This window comes from Solea senegalensis, linkage group LG8, assembly GCF_019176455.1.
Source record: "Solea senegalensis isolate Sse05_10M linkage group LG8, IFAPA_SoseM_1, whole genome shotgun sequence".
Classification (NCBI taxonomy): domain Eukaryota; kingdom Metazoa; phylum Chordata; class Actinopteri; order Pleuronectiformes; family Soleidae; genus Solea; species Solea senegalensis.
Genome location: NC_058028.1, coordinates 26,159,403 through 26,177,781, shown reverse-complemented (window position 1 = coordinate 26,177,781; position 18,379 = coordinate 26,159,403). Strand labels below are relative to the sequence as shown.

General features: G+C 46.1%; 1 protein-coding gene across 1 annotated transcript; it reads left to right on the top strand.

The window, feature by feature from the left end:
• The first annotated feature begins 1,904 nt into the window (after positions 1–1,904).
• LOC122773865 (extracellular calcium-sensing receptor-like) lies at positions 1,905–6,307 on the top strand. Its single transcript, XM_044032837.1, has 3 exons — positions 1,905–2,084; positions 5,460–5,666; positions 5,743–6,307. The coding sequence occupies exons 1-3, from the start codon at positions 2,013–2,015 to the stop codon at positions 6,055–6,057; spliced, it is 594 nt and encodes a 197-aa protein (XP_043888772.1). The 5' UTR covers positions 1,905–2,012; the 3' UTR covers positions 6,058–6,307.
• The last annotated feature ends 12,072 nt before the right edge of the window (positions 6,308–18,379 follow it).

Sequence of the window (18,379 nt, the reverse complement as noted above, 5' to 3'; positions counted from 1 at the left end):
AGTACAAATCAGTATCAGTTGGGATTTATTTTGGGCCCTGCCCCAACAGCTTCACTTCCTCCTCTGCACTGATGGGTGGTGTTACAAGATTAATCAACATGGGCAGCTGCAAATCAATAAAATGTGTTGATATTGTGATAAGACTGCACTCAGAAAAGTAGATGAGCCAAAGCAAAGTCATGAGGGCATTTTTAGACACCAGCCTCTTCTTCTTAATGTTGTATTTCTGCTTCTCCTCTGCTGCCTCCTCCTCTCTTTTTTCCTCCTCTTGTCAGTTAAAGGGACAGTTTCATTTAAATGGGATGCACAAAACTGGAGATGTGATTTTAGGTGGACTCTTTACAGTCAACTTCATTTCAACTGATCCTGACCTGTCTTTTACCTCGGAGCCACAAAAGCCTGACTGCTATGGGTGAGTCTGTGAGGGAAACAGCACAAAGCTGATAAAACCCAAGTCAAAACTGTATGTATGATAAATGTAAAATATTTAAAGTGTATATATATATATATGTATATATATACTGTATATATGTGTATATATTATACACATATACATATATATATATACATATATGTGTGTATATATATATATGTATGTATATATATATATATATATATATATATATATATATATATATATATATATATATATATATATGCCATTTTAAATCATGTTACATTTGCTATTATTTTAAAACTATTGCTCTGACTGAATTAAAAATATGTATGTCACAGATGATATTGAATGTTGGCATATGAGCTGATTTGATCACATATCCTCCACACTGAATATGAGCTTTTGTCCTCTGGCAGAGTCCCAGCAGGCAAACTTAATTGTTTTTAAAACTCTTTTGTGCCTACATTTGTTAGACCTTTAAATGAGGCTGCTTGAGAACAGGAACTGTTGCACCTTTTGTGGTTTAACTGTGTTAGTGCCTTTGTTGTGTTGCTTTTATTGTATTTTAATATTGTGTTTTATTGTTTATTGTATCACAAGGGCATTTATATATGCAGCTTGAGTCCAAGACAAATTTCCTTATGAGACAATAAAGTATATTGAATTGAAGTGAATGTATTTTAAGTGGTAAATACTTGTGTTATGTTGTTAGTTTTGATATTATAGGATTCCGACTGGCTCAGACCATGGCATTCACCATTGATGAAATCAACAGAAACTCCAACCTGCTGCCTAATGTGACTCTGGGATACAGTCTGTATGATAACTGCGATCAACTAGGAATTGGATTTCGTGCAGCACTGACCTTAGGTAGTGGTCAAGAAGAGCAAGTTACATTAGAAGAGAACTGTGTAGGAACTCCTCCAGTACTGGGGATTGTGGGAGATTCTTCTTCTACACGTTCTATTTCCATATCCACAGTCTTAGGTTTGTACAGTGTGCCTCTGGTAAGTTTAAATGAATTAGTTAACTGAATAATAACAATTTCATTATAAAATTGCAATTTAGTTATAAACATAGTTAAAATTGAAAATAAATGTTTTTGGAACATTCAGTCTATGTGTTTTGCAGGTGAGTTATTTTGCCACATGTTCCTGCCTGAGTGACCGACATAAGTTTCCATCTTTCTTTAGGACGATCCCAAGTGATGCTTTTCAGGTGAAAATCTATCTACAAAAAAGAAAAGAGTGTGTCACCAGTCATGTTATACGTTTCATTGACAGAGTTGTGTGGTGTCAGATATACAACACTTAAAATCAGTGACTAAACATGAGTCTTTGATGAACCTGTTTAGCAAGATATCTAGTAAAGATGATTCCAGCCTGTGCACTAATCCCTCTGCTCTGTGTCCACATAGGTGAATGCTATGATTCAGATTCTAAAACACTTTGGTTGGACTTGGGCAGGTCTGCTCATCAGTGATGATGATTATGGATTCCACGCTGCCCGATCCTTTCACTCTGATCTTGGTCCAGCTGGTGAAGGTTGTCTGGCTTACAAAGAGATTTTGCCCCGGGGTGATGACCCTGCTGAACTAAGGAGAATAGTGGATGTGATGAGGAAATCTACAGCTCGGGTGGTGATTGCGTTTGCAAATAATTTTCTCATGATTAACCTTATGAAAGAGGTCAGTCCTGAAATATATGTAGCAAAAACCGTTTAACATTTAAAAAAAACAGATTTAATGAATTCTATTTCATATGACATTTGTCAACCCTCCTGTTGTCCTCATTTTCTGTATACACCCTGTGTCCTCCGGGTCAAAATGACCCGTCTTTACTAAACCCCTAATATAAGCAGCTTAATTTCACCAAACACCAAATTTCATCTTGCTTGAAGAAACAACTTGTCATTCACCACAAAGTGTGTGAATAATGTGTGAGTTTTCCCTCTTCACTTCATTTCCATAGCTTAAGAAAAGAAAAAAAATGTGCAAAAAGGAGTTTTGAATGCATTTTTATTCATGCCAATAACTCAGTTTCTTTCTTTTCTTTCTCCAGTGAACAATTGAAGACAATGTAAAATACAAAATATGAAAAATAACATAACCCATTCAACTAATTGGCACATGTAGGGCAGTATGCAAGATATATTTCTTACACCTGCAGCAAACAGTATGTGTTTTACAGTCCTTCTTTTGAGGGCAGAACTGACATCTCTTCCTCTTACTTGCCCTAGCTGGGGAAGTGGCTGTGGTAGCTGGATCCTCAGGTTGATCAGGAGCTCCTGCACTCTGAATAGCTTTCACAACTGCTGCTGAGGCTTCTGTGCGGGGGACATGCTTCCTTCTTTCAATGAGTGGAATTACAAGTGCCTTTCCCAGCTGCTCCAGGAACACCCTCCTCTTGTTCTGCTTACGAGACATCCAGGTCGGGTTGATCTCTCTCCAAATCACAAAGGCATTGTAGGAGGAAACATCAATGATGTTGTGGAAGATGACCAGGGGCCAGCGGGCAGTCATCCTTCTGCAGCTGTATGTTCCAATCACCTTATCTAGGTTGTCCACACCTCCCTTGTTGCGGTTGTAGTCTAGGATGATGACTGGCTTCCTGTCCTCACGTTCGCTAACGTCACCGTCTTTGTGCAGTGTGCTCAGAAGAACTACATTCTTGTTTTTCTTTGGGAGGTAAGAAACTAGAGTGGTAGTGGGCGTGAAGGCAAACTTTGATGAGAAAACCTCTCTCTCCTTTGACGCAAGCAGTGCAGGTGGGAGCTCAGGCTTGTTCTTTCGAACTGTACCAACCATGGTGATCTTCCTCTTCAGGAGCTGCTGTGCGAGTTCATAAGATGTGAAGAAATTGTCACATGTCAGATTGTGACCCCTCAGTCCCTCTGTCACATCAAGCACGACTCACATCCCCTGGTTCTTCTCTGGGCATCCACTGGTCGGCTTCCTGGTATAGACTTGCATTTTCCATCATAGCTTGATTTGGCATCGCAAGCCACCCATGACTTGATCCCATATTTTGCTGGCTTGCTGGGCATATACTGCCGGAAAGGACAACGACCTTTGGACAGAAGACATTGGCATCAGTGATTAGTATCAGTGTCACAGAAAACAGTCAGACAAATCAATAGTGAAAATCACTTTTATTACAAATATGAAAATAGATTACCTCTAAATGGAACCAGTTGATCATCCACTGTTACATCAGGCCCTGGATTGTAGAGGAAGGGCAGCCGCTCCACCCACTTGTCCCAGACCAGTCACACATCTTGCTGGTCTTGACTCACGGTCATCAAATCGTAGCAGTCTTGAGTAGGTGTGAAAGAGTGTGAGCTTTTCCCACTCACTGGGGTTCGGGAAGGACGAGGAGGCGGCGTTGAGGGAGCAAATAGACCGGTTTATTGTCAAATGAAAACAATCAACCAAACAAACAAAAGAAGTCAGCTGTGGCTGCGATGTGAGCGCTCTGCTGCCCTGCGCTGCTCTGACTCTCTGACTCCCCGTGTCTCTCCGTCTCTCTCTCTGTGTGTGTCTGCGTGAGGACCCAGCCTACTGCAAGAAACCAGAACCAGGTTACAAACATGCTTATATAGCTGACTAATTACCTGATTCTGTCCAGCTGTCTGATCACCGGCTGAGCCACTCCTTCCTTCCCTCCAGCAGCCGTCGCTCTAACCAAGCCCCACTGCCACAAAGAGTTTGAGTGGATTTGTGGCTCGGAAAATTGCCCTTCCACTCTCTGCATCCCATAGACTAGCTGCAGCCTCACCTCGGGACCTGTATACACCGGCTAAGACCTGCAGGCCCTAAGTAGGCCTGCAGGTCAGTCTCATCCATCTTTTTCCAGCTGTCTCCATATTTGCGAAAACCCTCCAGATTTGTCATCTCCAGGATTATTCGTTCTATTGCTGGTGTGATAAACAGGTAGAATGTAGAGACAATGTCGTTGGCATAATAAACGGCATACCTTGTGGGTCCTGGGGTCATCTTTATGACGTTTTGTTCTGCATGCCTGGTCATATGCTGCTGAAGACCATGTTATTTTGCCATTTTTTGAAAGGAAAGTCTCTCTTTCAGCTTCAGGGTTTTCTTCTTCTTCTGAAGATGATTCATCATGCTCTGGGTTGTATTCCTCCCCATCTTCTTCTTCTGGTTGCATTGTCCAAAATGCCGCCGTAAAGCCCCAACTAAAGCCATGTAATCATCATGTTCGGCTGGGCTAAGCAACAGCAAACATGTTAATGCCTCATCTGTGAGACACAGCCAGATGGAGTGCTTTACTGTTCTCTGACCATCCAGCAGCCCCAGCTAACCATTCAATTGGGCATGGAAGCCTCCCAGTCTGCCTTATCGGAATATTTTGGCGTTTTCACTTGGAGCTGGTTGCACTGGGCGCTGCATTTTTTGTTTACAACCGGTCTTGCGTCGCTCTTGGTGGACGTTCCCACACCGTCTCACCCTCCCACACTCAGCTAGCTGAAACCGGCGTCTTCAGCTAGCCTCCTCACTCTGAAGCACAGCTAAAATCACTCCTATGTGACAAAATACCATCATAATCACTGCACGTCACCTCCTCCTTGATCCTCGGAGGGGTGCCGGTCCCATACCACTGCTATACCATCTGCAGGTCGAAGTAAAGTTAACCGGGTTAGGGATAGTCAAGGCTAACGGAGGTTAGGAACTCTGGTGTTTTACTTCTGACACCAATGTAACATCCTGCCGGTAGCTTGAAATGATGAAAGCAACAGTGACTTTGCTGTCGGCCTCAACCACACCATAAACAATACAGCAATAACCATGAGTCTTCTGCTCTCCTCACAGCCACAGCAACACACACACATCTGCATCTGCACCTTATACTTGCCATGCCCCCTGATCTCGCTCTTTCAACCACATACTGATCTTAACCCCACACACATTCACTGCATCACACAGTCAACACTCTGAACATTACAGAACAGGTACACATTACAAACAGACATTACTGCAGGTGTCTACAATATTTTACTGATATGAAAGTATGAATTTATATACATGTTATAATACAACGTACAGGTGGTGAGACAGAATGTGACAGGCCTGCAGGGGATTGCCAGTGAATCCTGGACATCAGCTGCTGTGCTCCAGACTCCTCACCTCATGCCGTACCTGGGTGGAACACTGGGAATCGCCATCCGTCGAGGAGAAATACCAGGGTTCAGGGACTTCCTGTTACAAATACGTCCTGATCCACATCACAACAACACTGATGGAAACAGCATGGTGAGAGTTTTACTCTGATTTCGTATTTTTTGGAAAAAAATATAATGTAATCAATTTAAGATTAACTACATTACAGGTGAATCAGTTTTGGGAACACACATTTCAGTGTAGATTTGCACCACCTCCAGCAGGTTGGGTGGAACCTGCAGGAGAATTATGCACTGGACAGGAAGTTATAGATAATGTGGAGACTGATTTCCTGGATGATTCAGACCTCAGACCAGAGTATAATGTGTATAAGGCTGTGTACGCTTTGGCGTATGCTCTTGATGACATGCTGCAGTGTGAGCCAGAGAGAGGACCTTTCAGCAACAACACCTGTGCTCATGTACAAAGACTGGAGCCATGGCAGGTGAGATATCAGTTTACACTCAGCTCTGCATTCACTTAATCCTTCGTATTTAATTTTGAGTGTCATGTGTTAAGAAATTATAGACCAAATCCGATTTCTGGGATTAGGCAAATTGGACACTCCAAATTGACCATAGGTGTGAGTATGAGAGTGGATGGTTGTTATGTGGCCCTGTGATGGACTGGCGACGTGTCCAAGGTGTGTAGGGATGCACCGAAATGAAAATTGTGCGTTTTTAGGTGTATCTGTGTCAATCAGTTCAGCCACTGCTGAGAGTGCAGGGTTTGGTTGTTTTCCTGAGCTCTACGAAGCGGAAATGCACTTCCGTTGACTAATAATGTCACTGGAGAATTTCACCACTCCTCTAAACAGCAGCACCTCCTAGTCTGGGCACTAGAGTCCGGGCACATCCGGTGGCGTACTTTCAACCGTAGAAGAAGAACTACTCTTGTTGTAGCTGCTGAGTGTATCAGTTGTACAGAGCCCCTCATATGACATAGTCATCATCATCATCCTCCGGGGCCGGGTCGCGGGGGCAGCAGTTTCAGCAAGGGACCCCAAACTTCCTTTTCCTGAGCCGCATTGACCAGCTCCGACTGAGGGATCCCGAGGCGTTCCCAGGCCAGAGTGGAGATGTAATCTCTCCACCTGGTCCTAGGTCTACCCTGAGGCCTCCTTCCAGCTGGACGTGCCTGATGCACCTCCCTTGGGAGGTGCCCAGGAGGCATCCTCACCAGATGCCCGAACCACCTTAACTGGCTCCTTTCAACGTGAAGGAGCAGCGGTTCTACTCCGAGCTCCCCCCGGATGACCGAGCTTCTCACCCTATCTCTAAGGGAAAAGCCAGCCACCCTTCTGAGGAATCCCATTTCGGCCGCTTGTACCCGCGATCTCGTTCTTTCGGTCATGACCCAACCTTCATGACCATAGGTGAGGATAGGAACGAAGATTGACCGGTAGATCGAGAGCTTTGCCTTCCGGCTCAGCTCCCTTTTCGTCACAACCGTGCGGTAAAGCGAAAGCAGTACCGCACCAGTCGCTCCGATTCTCCGGCCCATCTCCTGCTCCCTCGTCCCCTCACTTGTGAACAAGACCCCGAGATACTTGAACTTCTTCACCTGGGGCAAGGAGTCACTCCCTACCCGGAGAAGGCAATCCACCAGTTTCCTGCTAAGAGCCATGGCCTCAGACTTAGAGATGCTGATCTTCATCCCGACCGCTTCACACTCGGCCACGAACCGATCCAGTGAGCGCTGAAGGTCGCAGCCCGACGAAGCCATGAGGACCACATCATCTGCAAAAAGCAGCGACGTGATTTCAAGCCCGCCAAACCACAACCCCTCTCCCCCACGACTACGCCTCGATATCCTGTCCATGAAAATCACAAACAGGATTGGTGATAAAGCGCAGTCGGTCGAACCCTCCTTTCCAGTACCTTGGAATAAACCTTACCAGGGAGGCTGAGAAGTGTGATGCCCCAGTAATTGGAACACACTCTCAGGTCCCCCTTTTTGAAAAGGGTGGCCACCACCCCAGTTTGCCACTCCTTCGGCACTGACCCCGACCTCCACGCAGTGTTGAAGAGACCTGTCATCCAAGACAGCCCCTCCACACCCAGAGCCTTCAGCATTTCTGGGCGGATCTCATCAACCCCTGGGGCCTTGCCACTGTGGAGTTGTTTAACCACCTCAGTGACCTCCCTCAGGGAGATTGATGATGATCCCCCATCAGCTTCCCTCTCTGCCTCCACCACAGAGGGTGCAGATGTTGGATTCAGGAGTTCCTCAAAGTGTTCCTTCCATCATCCGGTTACCTCCTCATTCGAGGTTAACAGTGTCCCCTCCTTACTGTACACAGCTTGGATGGTCCCCCGCTTTCCCCTCCTGAGGCCCCGAATGGTTTTCCAGAAACACCTTGGTGCCGACCGATAGTCCTTCTCCATGTCCTCTCCGAACTTCTCCCATACCCGCTGCTTTGCGTCTGCCACAGCATAGGTTGCCGCCCTTCGGGCCCGTCGATCCCTTGCAACTGCCTCAGGAGTCCTCCGGGATAACATATCCCGGAAACAGTCCTTCTTCAGTCGGACAGCTTCCCTGACCACCGGTGTCCACCACGATGTTCGAGGGTTACTGCCCCTTGAGGCACCTAAAGCCACAGCTCTCCACTACAGCTTTCACAATAGAGTCTTTGAACACTGCCCATTCAGGTTCAATGTCCTCAGCCTCCACAGGGATACAGGAAAAGCTCCGCCGGAGGTGAGAGTTGAAGGCCTCTCGGACAGGGGCATCCTCCAGACATTCCCAGTTCATCCGCACTACACGTTTGGGTTTACCAGGTCTATCCAGAGTCCTCCCCCATCCTCTGACCCAACTCACCACCAGATGGTGATCAGTTGACAGCTCTGCCCCTCTATGAAACAATCACAAAATCGATCATCGACCTTCGGCCAAGGACACTCTGGTACCAAGTACACTTATGAGCATCCTTATGCTCGAACATGGTGTTTGTTATGGATAGTCCATGACTTGCACAGAAATCCAACAACAAACGACCACTCTGATTTAGATCAGGTAGGCCGTTCTTCCCAATCACGCTTCTCCAGGTTTCCCCATCGCTGCGTGTTGAAATCTCCCAGCAGAACTATGGAGTCCCCCGACGGAGCCCCTTGCAGGACTCCATCTAGGGACTCCAAGAAGGCCGGATACTCCGAGCTGCTGTTCGGTGCATAAGCACAAACAGCAGTCAGGGCTTTCCCCCCCGCAACCCTAAGGCGCAGGGAGGCGACCCTCTCGTCCAACGGGGTAAACTCCAACACAGCGGCGCTCAGCTGCGGGCTTGTGAGTATCCCCACACCCGCCCGATGCCTTACACCCTGGGCAACTCCAGAGAAGAATAACTTCCAACCCCTATCCAGGAGTGTGGTTCCAGAGCCAAGGCTGTGCGTGGAGGTAAGCCCCACCAAATCTAATTGGTAGCGCTCCATCTCCCGCACAAGCTCCGGCTCTTTCCCCCCACAGCGAGGTGACGTTCCACGTCCCCAGAACCAGCTTCTGCCGCCCAGGTCCAGTACGTCGAGACCCCCGACCTTCACTGCCACCCATATGGCAGCGCACCCGACCCCAGTCGATCTCCCTGCAGGTGGTGGGTCCACAGGAGGACGATGAAGAGGCCACGGGACTTGTTCGGGCTGTGCCCGGCCGGGCCCCATGGTAGACCCGGCCACCAGGCGTTCGCTCACGGGCCCTCCATCTGGGCCTGGCTCCAGGCGGGGGCCCCGGGCTTCCTCCGGGCAGGGTCACTCTCTTCCTCTGTCATTTTTTCATGAGGTCTTTGAATATGATATGGTAAAAAAAAAAAACAACGTGCGCATGTTATACTAATTTCATGGCCACAAAGCAGTTTTTTTTGCGCACTTTATAGCTATTTTGTGAGCACAATTATTATTTTTTTTTTTACCATGTCATGTCCAGGGCTCTGTACAACCGATATGCTGAGCAGCTACAACAAGAGTAGTTCTTCTTCTGCTACGGTTGAACATAGCAATATAAAGCAGGACACAGGAGCAGCAGTGCCAACAATTTTTACAAACCGTAAAACTGTCTTTGTGTGTTTGTTTTGTTGTTTAGCATTAGTGATAGCCGGCTACAGGCTAACCTACACGCTCATTTGCATGTATGTGTTTTTATCATCTTGGTAACCACAGCGTTACAAGCTACAGGCGTCCTGCAGCAGTCGTTGCGATGGAGGTGGTTCACTTGTCACAGTGTCTACTGACTCTGGCTCAGACTCAAATGATCAAATGCGTAAGGGATCAAATGCGTAAGGGATTATGGTGAGGGGTCGTGACAACGGCATTATTCAATGTTTTGATAATTGCTAGCAGTACATCCGCTTTTCCAGACTATAAAAACGACTTCATGTATGTAAGATATGGAGGACACCTCCATATCTTATGTATAAGTGAGATAGGACCATGCTATGGCCTCTTTAAACTTAAAATCATGTAACACTTGACCGAAAACCGAAACACTGAAAAAAAAATGATTATGCCAATTTTGTATCAGTTTTTTAAAATCTAATTCTGTTGTTATGGCTGGGACTGTGTGTACTTAACTCACTAGTCAAGGCATTGCAGTTATATAGATTAATCTTCATGCTTCAAAGAATTAATCAATTAATAATCTATGAAGATATTTAGGAGGATCTCATTGAACATATCAGACAACAACAGTGCATGCTGGTGGAGACAGACAAGCCTTTTTTTCTGCACCACTCTTGCTCTTCACCATCTCCTAATGCAGCCTGGATTCTTTCAGTATGCACTGCTTTATCCCCCCATCCAAGTAATGATCTTTACTACGAGGATCGAGTACAGCCACGATGAAGTGCAAAGGATCTGACTAAATCTTAGTACTGCGCACTTCATTGTTTTCACTCTGTGGTCCGTCTCAACCTCTTTGTGTAGAAGACGCTTTAGTGCTGCAATTAATTGAATAACGACTGCCACAGATGCATCAGATGATCTCTTTAGTTAACTGCTCAAAAGAGGCGAGAAGAGAGAGAATGTTCTCCGTTTTGAAGTGAATGTCGAGGAGTTTGTAATCTGTGCTGTATGCAGCCAAGTTTCGCTTTTGCGAATGGTAACTTTCCAGCATCTGTGCTGATCCACCATGTACTCACGTCTTATTGGAAGCGTTTTATTGGTGTTCCCAACTGATCTTGGACAGACTCTAAGCAGGAATAGACCATTTTGTTTCAGTGTTAAGTCTTACAGCCAAAACCTGAAAATGCCTTTTTTGGCATCCATTTTCGGACAAAATATTTCGGTGGCCGAATTTTCAATGCATCTCTAATAGAAAGCACTATACTTTAAAAAGAATTTCCCTTTGTCCCTAATCTGGATTTTCATAGATTGTGCATTACTTGGAAAAAGTCAATTTCACAACAACATTTGGTGATCGAGTGTCATTTGATGAAAATGGTGATGCCTTACCTGTATATGACATCATGAACTGGGTGTGGCTCCCTGATGGAAGAACTAAAGTTCAGAGGGTGGGTGAGGTTAAGAGGTCAGCCTTCAAAGGTGAAGAAATCACACTGGATGAAGACAAAATCTTCTGGAACTTTGAATCCAAACAGGTTATTTATTATTTTGTCAGACTACCATCTCTTTACCTTAATCATTATAGATTAATCTAACAGATACTGATGTTTCTCCACACAGCCTCCTCGGTCAGTGTGCAGTAAGAGTTGTCCTCCAGGTACCCGCATGGCCAGAAAGAAGGGGGAACCTGAGTGTTGTTTTGACTGTGTCCCTTGTTCTGAGGGAAAGATCAGCATTACAACTGGTGAGTGTAAACTTTTAAACATCACAGTTCATAGATGTTGTATAAACATGTATCTCATCACTTTCCCTCTTTTCTCAGACTCCATGGAGTGCACCAGTTGTCCAGAAGATTTCTGGTCCAGCCCCCAGCGTGACCACTGTGTTCCTAAGAAAACAGACTTCCTCTCCTACCATGAGCCTCTGGGTATCTGTTTGACAACCACCTCACTGTTGGGCACATGTATCTGTGTTGTTGTTCTGGGCATCTTCATCCATCATCACAGCACACCTATAGTCCGTGCCAACAATTCAGAACTCAGTTTTCTTCTCTTGGTGTCACTTAAGTTCTGTTTCCTCTGCTCATTGCTCTTCATTGGACGACCCAGATTATGGACTTGCCAACTAAGACATGCAGCATTTGGTGTCAGCTTTGTGCTTTGTGTCTCATGTATTCTGGTGAAAACCATGGTGGTTCTTGCTGTGTTCAGGGCCTCCAAACCAGGAGGTGAGTCCAGTCTCAAGTGGTTTGGTGCTGTGCAGCAGAGAGGGACAGTACTGCTTCTGACTTCTGTTCAAGCTGCAATCTGCACTGTCTGGCTTGTCTCTGCTTCACCAGTGCCTCATAAAAACACCCAGTATCACAGTGACAAGATAGTTTATGAGTGTGCAGTTGGGTCCACAGTTGGTTTTGCAGTTTTACTTGGTTATATTGGTTTACTGGCTGTCCTCAGTTGTTTGTTAGCTTTTCTAGCAAGGAATCTTCCAGACAGTTTCAATGAGGCCAAACTCATCACTTTCAGCATGTTGATCTTCTGCGCAGTGTGGGTGGCCTTTGTCCCTGCTTACATCAGCTCACCAGGCAAATATGCAGATGCAGTGGAGGTATTTGCCATCCTGGCCTCCAGTTTTGGCCTGTTGGTGGCGCTGTTTGGACCCAAATGTTACATAATCCTGTTCAGACCAGAGAGAAACACAAAGAAAGTCATCATGGGTCGTGGCATTGGGTCATAGAAACTTTGAGACCACATTAATCAATTCTATCTCAAATGTACAAACAAATGCAGATGAAATAATGTTTTAATATGTATTTCAACATTATATAAATGGTAAAAAGAAATGGTATTTTAATGTTAAATAACTTTTTAAATGTATTTTCTCTTTTCCAGCATTCCATTTAAGTCTATGAATGTGTAGGATTCTTTGATGCCCTGCTCAAGGGACAGATCGTTCAGATGCATCAACTTTCTCTTCACCAGCTCCTCAGCATTGCGTATCACTTAAGACGGATAGAACTGTAGTCCAACAATAAAAAAAAATAATTCCTCAGTTCAGTGTTCATGGTTACCAACATGTTTGTTGTGGTCTTCTTTGCTGCCACCAACTGGACAGGGAAGTGTTCTACATGGAGCATAGGCAGAAAGTGCGTGTGGTTCCTGTGGTCACAAGATGTTGGAGTTCTCCCATATGTTCCATTGCGGAAATGAGTAGATGACGGTATGTGCCCAGCCATGGCAAAACCAGCAACAAGTGGGCTGAGGGACATTTTGAGTTATTTGCAAATTCCGAAAGTGCGATTTCTAAGGTTTCCATTAATGTGTAACACATGGAAATCAGAAAATATTTGAAGATGTGGCCATTTGAATGAAGGCATTCCTCAAACTGCGGAGAATTTTAGTCTCAAAGATTTACACCTTCTAGGAGCCAAAAGACAGAATCATCACATTTACATAGCCCAACCCCCTCCTGGCCTAGCTGTCAGTGAAAGCACACCTCTCCGTACGTGCTACTTCTCATCACAGAAACTGGAGCACATATACTATTTTGTGAGCTACACAGAACAATATATAAAAAAACTGGACATAATAACCTCTTAACTCTTTGAAAATGAATTAACTTGAAAAATATATAGGAAGGGGGTGTGGCTTATTCTGTTGCCATGTCTTGTCCTTACTCTAGTGTAGTAATATTTCCATCATCTGTTGTTGTTGTTTCTTTTTGAAATAACAGTTTGCAGTTGCAGTAAATACAGTTTCATCGTTGCATAGTCCATTTTAGTCAGGAGGATAATTTTAGCTGTAATATTTAATTTTTAGATTTTATATCCTGGCCATGCATACATTTCTCTTAAAAATGTGTCTGTTTCAAAGATGTCAGCCCCCTACCCCTGTCCTGAAGGCCTCAAAATCTGACACCAACACCTACAACACACAATCACGCTCCTCACCTACCCCTGCCCTTCCCGACAAAATCTCACTCTGAACTGACTTCAAAACTTGAGAGCCCTGATAAAATGTTGTAGTAGTTTGAACATCATTTATCAATGACAGGTCTAGGGACCCAAAGGGTTCTATGAAGAGGCCCCAGAGGATTCCAGAGAAAAATAAAATTAAATATGAATATAAATTTCATAAAAATGAAAAACAAGAAAGGTAATATACTTAAGAGTTAGATGGATAAAAGATAGATACATATTTCTAATATCAAATACAACTAGTAACGCAAGTGGTAATGAACGGGTTCATTCACCGCTTGCGGCACTAGTTATTTTCAGTCCTAGTTATTTTTAGTTCGTACTATTTTCAGCGTCTCTGTGCTAAGTTAGATGGCACTTCCTGTTTAAAATGGCTGACTTCCTGTTGGGTGAAAGGTGTGGGTACCATGTGTTTTGAATGTTTTCATTCATTTTGAGTATGATACGATGACGCCTGTAAATGTTATAAGGGAATTGTGAATTAGTTGTATTTTCTGTTACCACCAGGAGGCGCTGTTTTCAAAATGTACAGTTTTTGCATAGACAACTTCAGCCATGGTCCATCATCGATTGTCACAAGTTTGGTTAAGATCTGACCTTCCATCGCAAAGTTATAAGAGTTTGTTTTGTGTTGCGAAGAATCATGCTTTTCGCCAACTTTGCCGCCCTTTTTCTTGTGCACCATGATACTTATTGAAAAGATTTTGATACATTTGGATCCTCAACTTGTCCACAGTGACCTCACCAAGTTTGAAGGTGATCCTGAGGAGCACCGTTGAATGATTTCTTATCATATTAAGCACGCATCATCTACCATGTGTTTTGAAAGTTTTCACCAATTTTGAGTTTGATACTATGAACTCTATTAAAGTTATTACCAAAATTGTGTATTTTTTTTGTATTTTCTGTTACCACCAGGAGGCGCTGTTTTCAAAATGTACAGTTTTTGCATAGACTTCTTCAGCCATGGTCCATCATCAACCCTAGCAAATGTGGTTAGGATGGGACCTTCTATCGCAAAGTTATAAGAGTTTTGTTGCTGTGGTGAAAAATTTTAATTTTCACCAAATTTGCCGGCCCCTTTCTCGTACATCATGATACTTATAAAAAAGTTTTCAATAACTTTAGATCCTCAACTTGTCCCCAGTGACCTCACCAAGTTTGAAGGTGATCTCATGAAAGCTCTAGGACAAGTTCATTCAAATACCATTGGTGCGAAATGGCCAAAATCATCGAGTCTAGCTGCAGACCCGCAGACCACTCAACGAAACGCCCCTTTACTCAACGAAACACCCCTTTACTCAACGAAACGCCCCCTCACACTACACGACACTCTGATTGGCTCTCAAGAGACTGCGTCTGATACATGATGAAGTTTACGTTGACCGAGTATGAAGAGAGAACCCGAAAAACTAACACGGGAAAAATTTAATTGAATGACTTTATTCCTCCCCCAGGGGGGAAACACACATTCACAACAGCTCAGTTAAGAAAGGTGAGAATCGAATAAAAGTAAAAATAAGAATAAAAATAAAAATAAAAATAAGATAAAATAAAAATACAATACAATACAATAGTAAGACAAAAATTACCAAAAGATAAAAGGTAAAAAGATAAAATTACACTCTAATATAGAGTATTATCAGGGAAAGTGAGTGGACATTTAAGAGGAGTTAAATATCCGAACAGCAGTGGGGATGAAGGACTTTCAGTAGCGCTCTGTCCTACACTGAGGGTGCCGGAGCCTGCCGCTGAAGGAGCTGCCAAGCCCCTCCACAGTCAGGTGCAGTGGGTGGAGTGTGTTCTCCATGATGGAGGACAGTCTGGATAACGTCCTCCTCTGTCCCACCTCCTCCACCGATTCCAGCGAGCAGCCCAGGACAGAGCCGGCCCTCCTGACCAGCCTGTTCAGTTTCTTCCTGTCCCGGTCCGTGCTGCCTGCTCCCCAACAAACCACAGCATAGTGGATGGCAGAGGCCACCACAGAGTCAAAGAAAGTGCGGAGTAGAGGTCTGCACACTCCGAAGGACCTCAGTCTCCTCAGGAGGTGGAGGCGACTTTGACCCTTTTTGTAGAGGGCGTCAATGTGAGTGGTCCAGTTTAGTTTGTTATTGAGGTGAACACCCAGGTACTTAAAATTATCCACCAGCTCGATGTCCGAGCCCTGGATGCTCACCGGTGGGTGTGGTGGGGTCCTTCTCCGGAAGTCGATCACCATCTCCCTCGTCTTTCCGGTGTTCAAGCACAAGAAGTTGCTCTCACACCAGTCCACGAAGTTTTTGATGACCGACCTGTACTCCAGTTCGTCCCCCTCAGACACGCAGCCAACAATGGCTGAGTCATCGGAGAACTTCTGGAGGTGACAGCTGCTGGAGTTGTAGGTGTAGTCTGAGGTGTAGAGGGAGAAGAGGAACGGTGAGAGCACCGTCCCCTGGGGAGCCCCGATGCTGCAGATGGCCACCTCAGACCTGCAGTCCTGCAGCCTCACATACTGCGGCCTGTTGGTGAGGTAGTCGGTGGTCCATGCAGCCAGCTGTGTCCCCACTCCTACGTCCTCCATCTTCCTCCTCAGCAGCGCCGGTTGGATGGTGTTGAAAGCGCTGGAGAAGTCAAAGAACATGACTCTCACAGCGCTCCCGGCGACCTCCAGGTGGGTCAGTGCACGGTGCTGCAGGTAGATGACGGCATCATCCACCCCGATCTTCGGCCTGTAGGCGAACTGCAGTGGGTCCATCAAGGGGCTCACCACCATGCGCAGATGTCTGAGGACCAGCCTCTCCATGGTCTTCATCAGATGAGAGGTCAGGGCGACGGGTCTGAAGTGGCTCGGCTCCTTTGCGTGCGCTGTCTTAGGAACTGGAACCACACAGGAGGTCTTCCACAGGACCGGGACCTTCTCCAGTCTGAGGCTCAGGTTGAAGATGTGCGCGACCACCTCACAGAGTTGGTCAGCACAGTCCCTGAGCAGTCTGGGGCTGATCCCATCTGGTCCCACAGCTTTCCTGATCTTCAGTCGCCTCAGTTCTCTCCTCACCTGCTCAGTTGTCACAGAGAGGGGGGGGGATTGAGGGGGGGTGGGCAGCTGGGGCTGTGGGGGGTGGGGTGTTGGAGTGAGGTGTTTTGGAGGTGAGGACGGTTGGTGGATGGTGGCTGTAGCCGCTGGAGAGCAGGCGTGTGAGGAGTGGGGGGCAGTGGTGGAGAGGGGAGGGGGGCCCTGATCGAATCGGTTGAAGTATTGATTCAGTTCAGTGGCCCATCGCTGGTCCCCCCCTGCTGTGACTCTGGCTCCACTCTGTCCATGACCTGTGATGTTCTTCAGGCCTCTCCACACATCCCTTGCTTTGCTCTGTCCCATCTGCTCCTCCAGTTTCCTCTTGTAGACGTCCTTGGCCTTCCTGATCGCCTGCTTGAGCTCCCGCTGGACTTTTTTCAGCTCCTCTTTGCTCCCTGAAGCAAACACCCTCTTCTTCTTGTTCAGCATGAATTGAAGTTGAGGGGTCACCCATGGCTTGGTGTTGGCAAAGCACCGCACCCTGCGGGTTGGTGCGACATTTTCCTCACAGAATTTCATGTAATCTGTGAAACAGTTATTGAAGCCATCGATGTTATCTCCATCAGAGAATGTCTCCCAGATTGTTGTCTCGAAGCAGTCTCTCAACCTCTCATTGGCTTTTTCATTCCACATCATTACAGTTACTTTCTGTGCGGGCTGCCTCCTCACCACGGATGTGTATTCAGGTCGCAGACGTATCAGGTTGTGATCAGAGCGGCCGAGTGGAGGGAGGGGGGCGGAGGTGTACGCACCCTTTATATTTGCATATAAGAGGTCCAGCGTCTTGTTCTCCCGGATGTGGCACTTCACATACTGTGTGAACGTGGAGAAAAAAGGAGGAAAGCGAGGCATGGTTGAAATCACCATTTATGAGCAGGAGAGAGTTCGGGTGTTCCATTTGCAGTGCCTACACTGAGCTGTGCAGCCTCTCACACGCTGCGGCTGCATCGGCTGAGGGAGGGATGTAGACTGCATACACAATCACATGCGAGAACTCCCTCGGGATGTAATACGGGCGGATGCCCACCGCAACAAACTCAATGTCCTTTGTGCAAACTTGTTCTTTGATGGAGACGTGCGCGGGGTCGCACCATCTCTCGTTAATAAACACCAACACTCCTCCGCCTCTCCTCTTCCCAGCCACATTCCGGTCCGCACGTACCGTCTTAAACCCCTCCAGGGAAACGACCGAGTCCGGTGTCATCTCCGTCAGCCAGGTCTCCGTGAAGCACAGCAGGCTGCTCTCCCTGAAGTCCCTCTGGTACCGGGTCAGCGCCGCGAGCTCGTCTGTTTTGTTCACGAGGGAGCGGACATTTCCCATGATAATAGATGGGATAAAAGGACGGAACCTACGTTTCCTCTCCTGTTTCCTCCGACCCGCTCTGCAGCCCCGTCTCTTCCTCTTTAAAACCGTTGGAATCGTCCATTCCGCGTTGAGAGAGAGAGCGGTGTTGCGCAACACCAACAGCTGATCCCTGGTGTAAACAACGGATCCGCTGAGCGTGTCTGCCGACGGAGTTCCCAAAAGTGCGGAGAAGAGCATTAAACAAAATGCAAAAGTAATGAAAGTGGTCTCATTGTGCGCGTAGTGGCAGCAGGATTTGACCATTTTAAAGAAAAAGCGTGAAACACGCCAGGAAAAAGGAGAAAAAACGAGAAAAAGTAAGAAAGAAGGGAGAGCCGTTGTAAGCAGCAGCTGCTCGTGCAGCGCCATCTTGTACAGCACGGGACA

Coding starts and splice junctions, on each gene's coding strand:
- LOC122773865 (XM_044032837.1), top strand. CDS start 2,013: ATGAGGAAATCTACAGCTCGGGTGGTGATTGCGTTTGCAAATAATTTT. Junction 2,085..5,459: donor TGATTAACCTTATGAAAGAG/GTCAGTCCTGAA, acceptor TACAACGTACAG/GTGGTGAGACAGAATGTGAC. Junction 5,667..5,742: donor ACACTGATGGAAACAGCATG/GTGAGAGTTTTA, acceptor ACTACATTACAG/GTGAATCAGTTTTGGGAACA.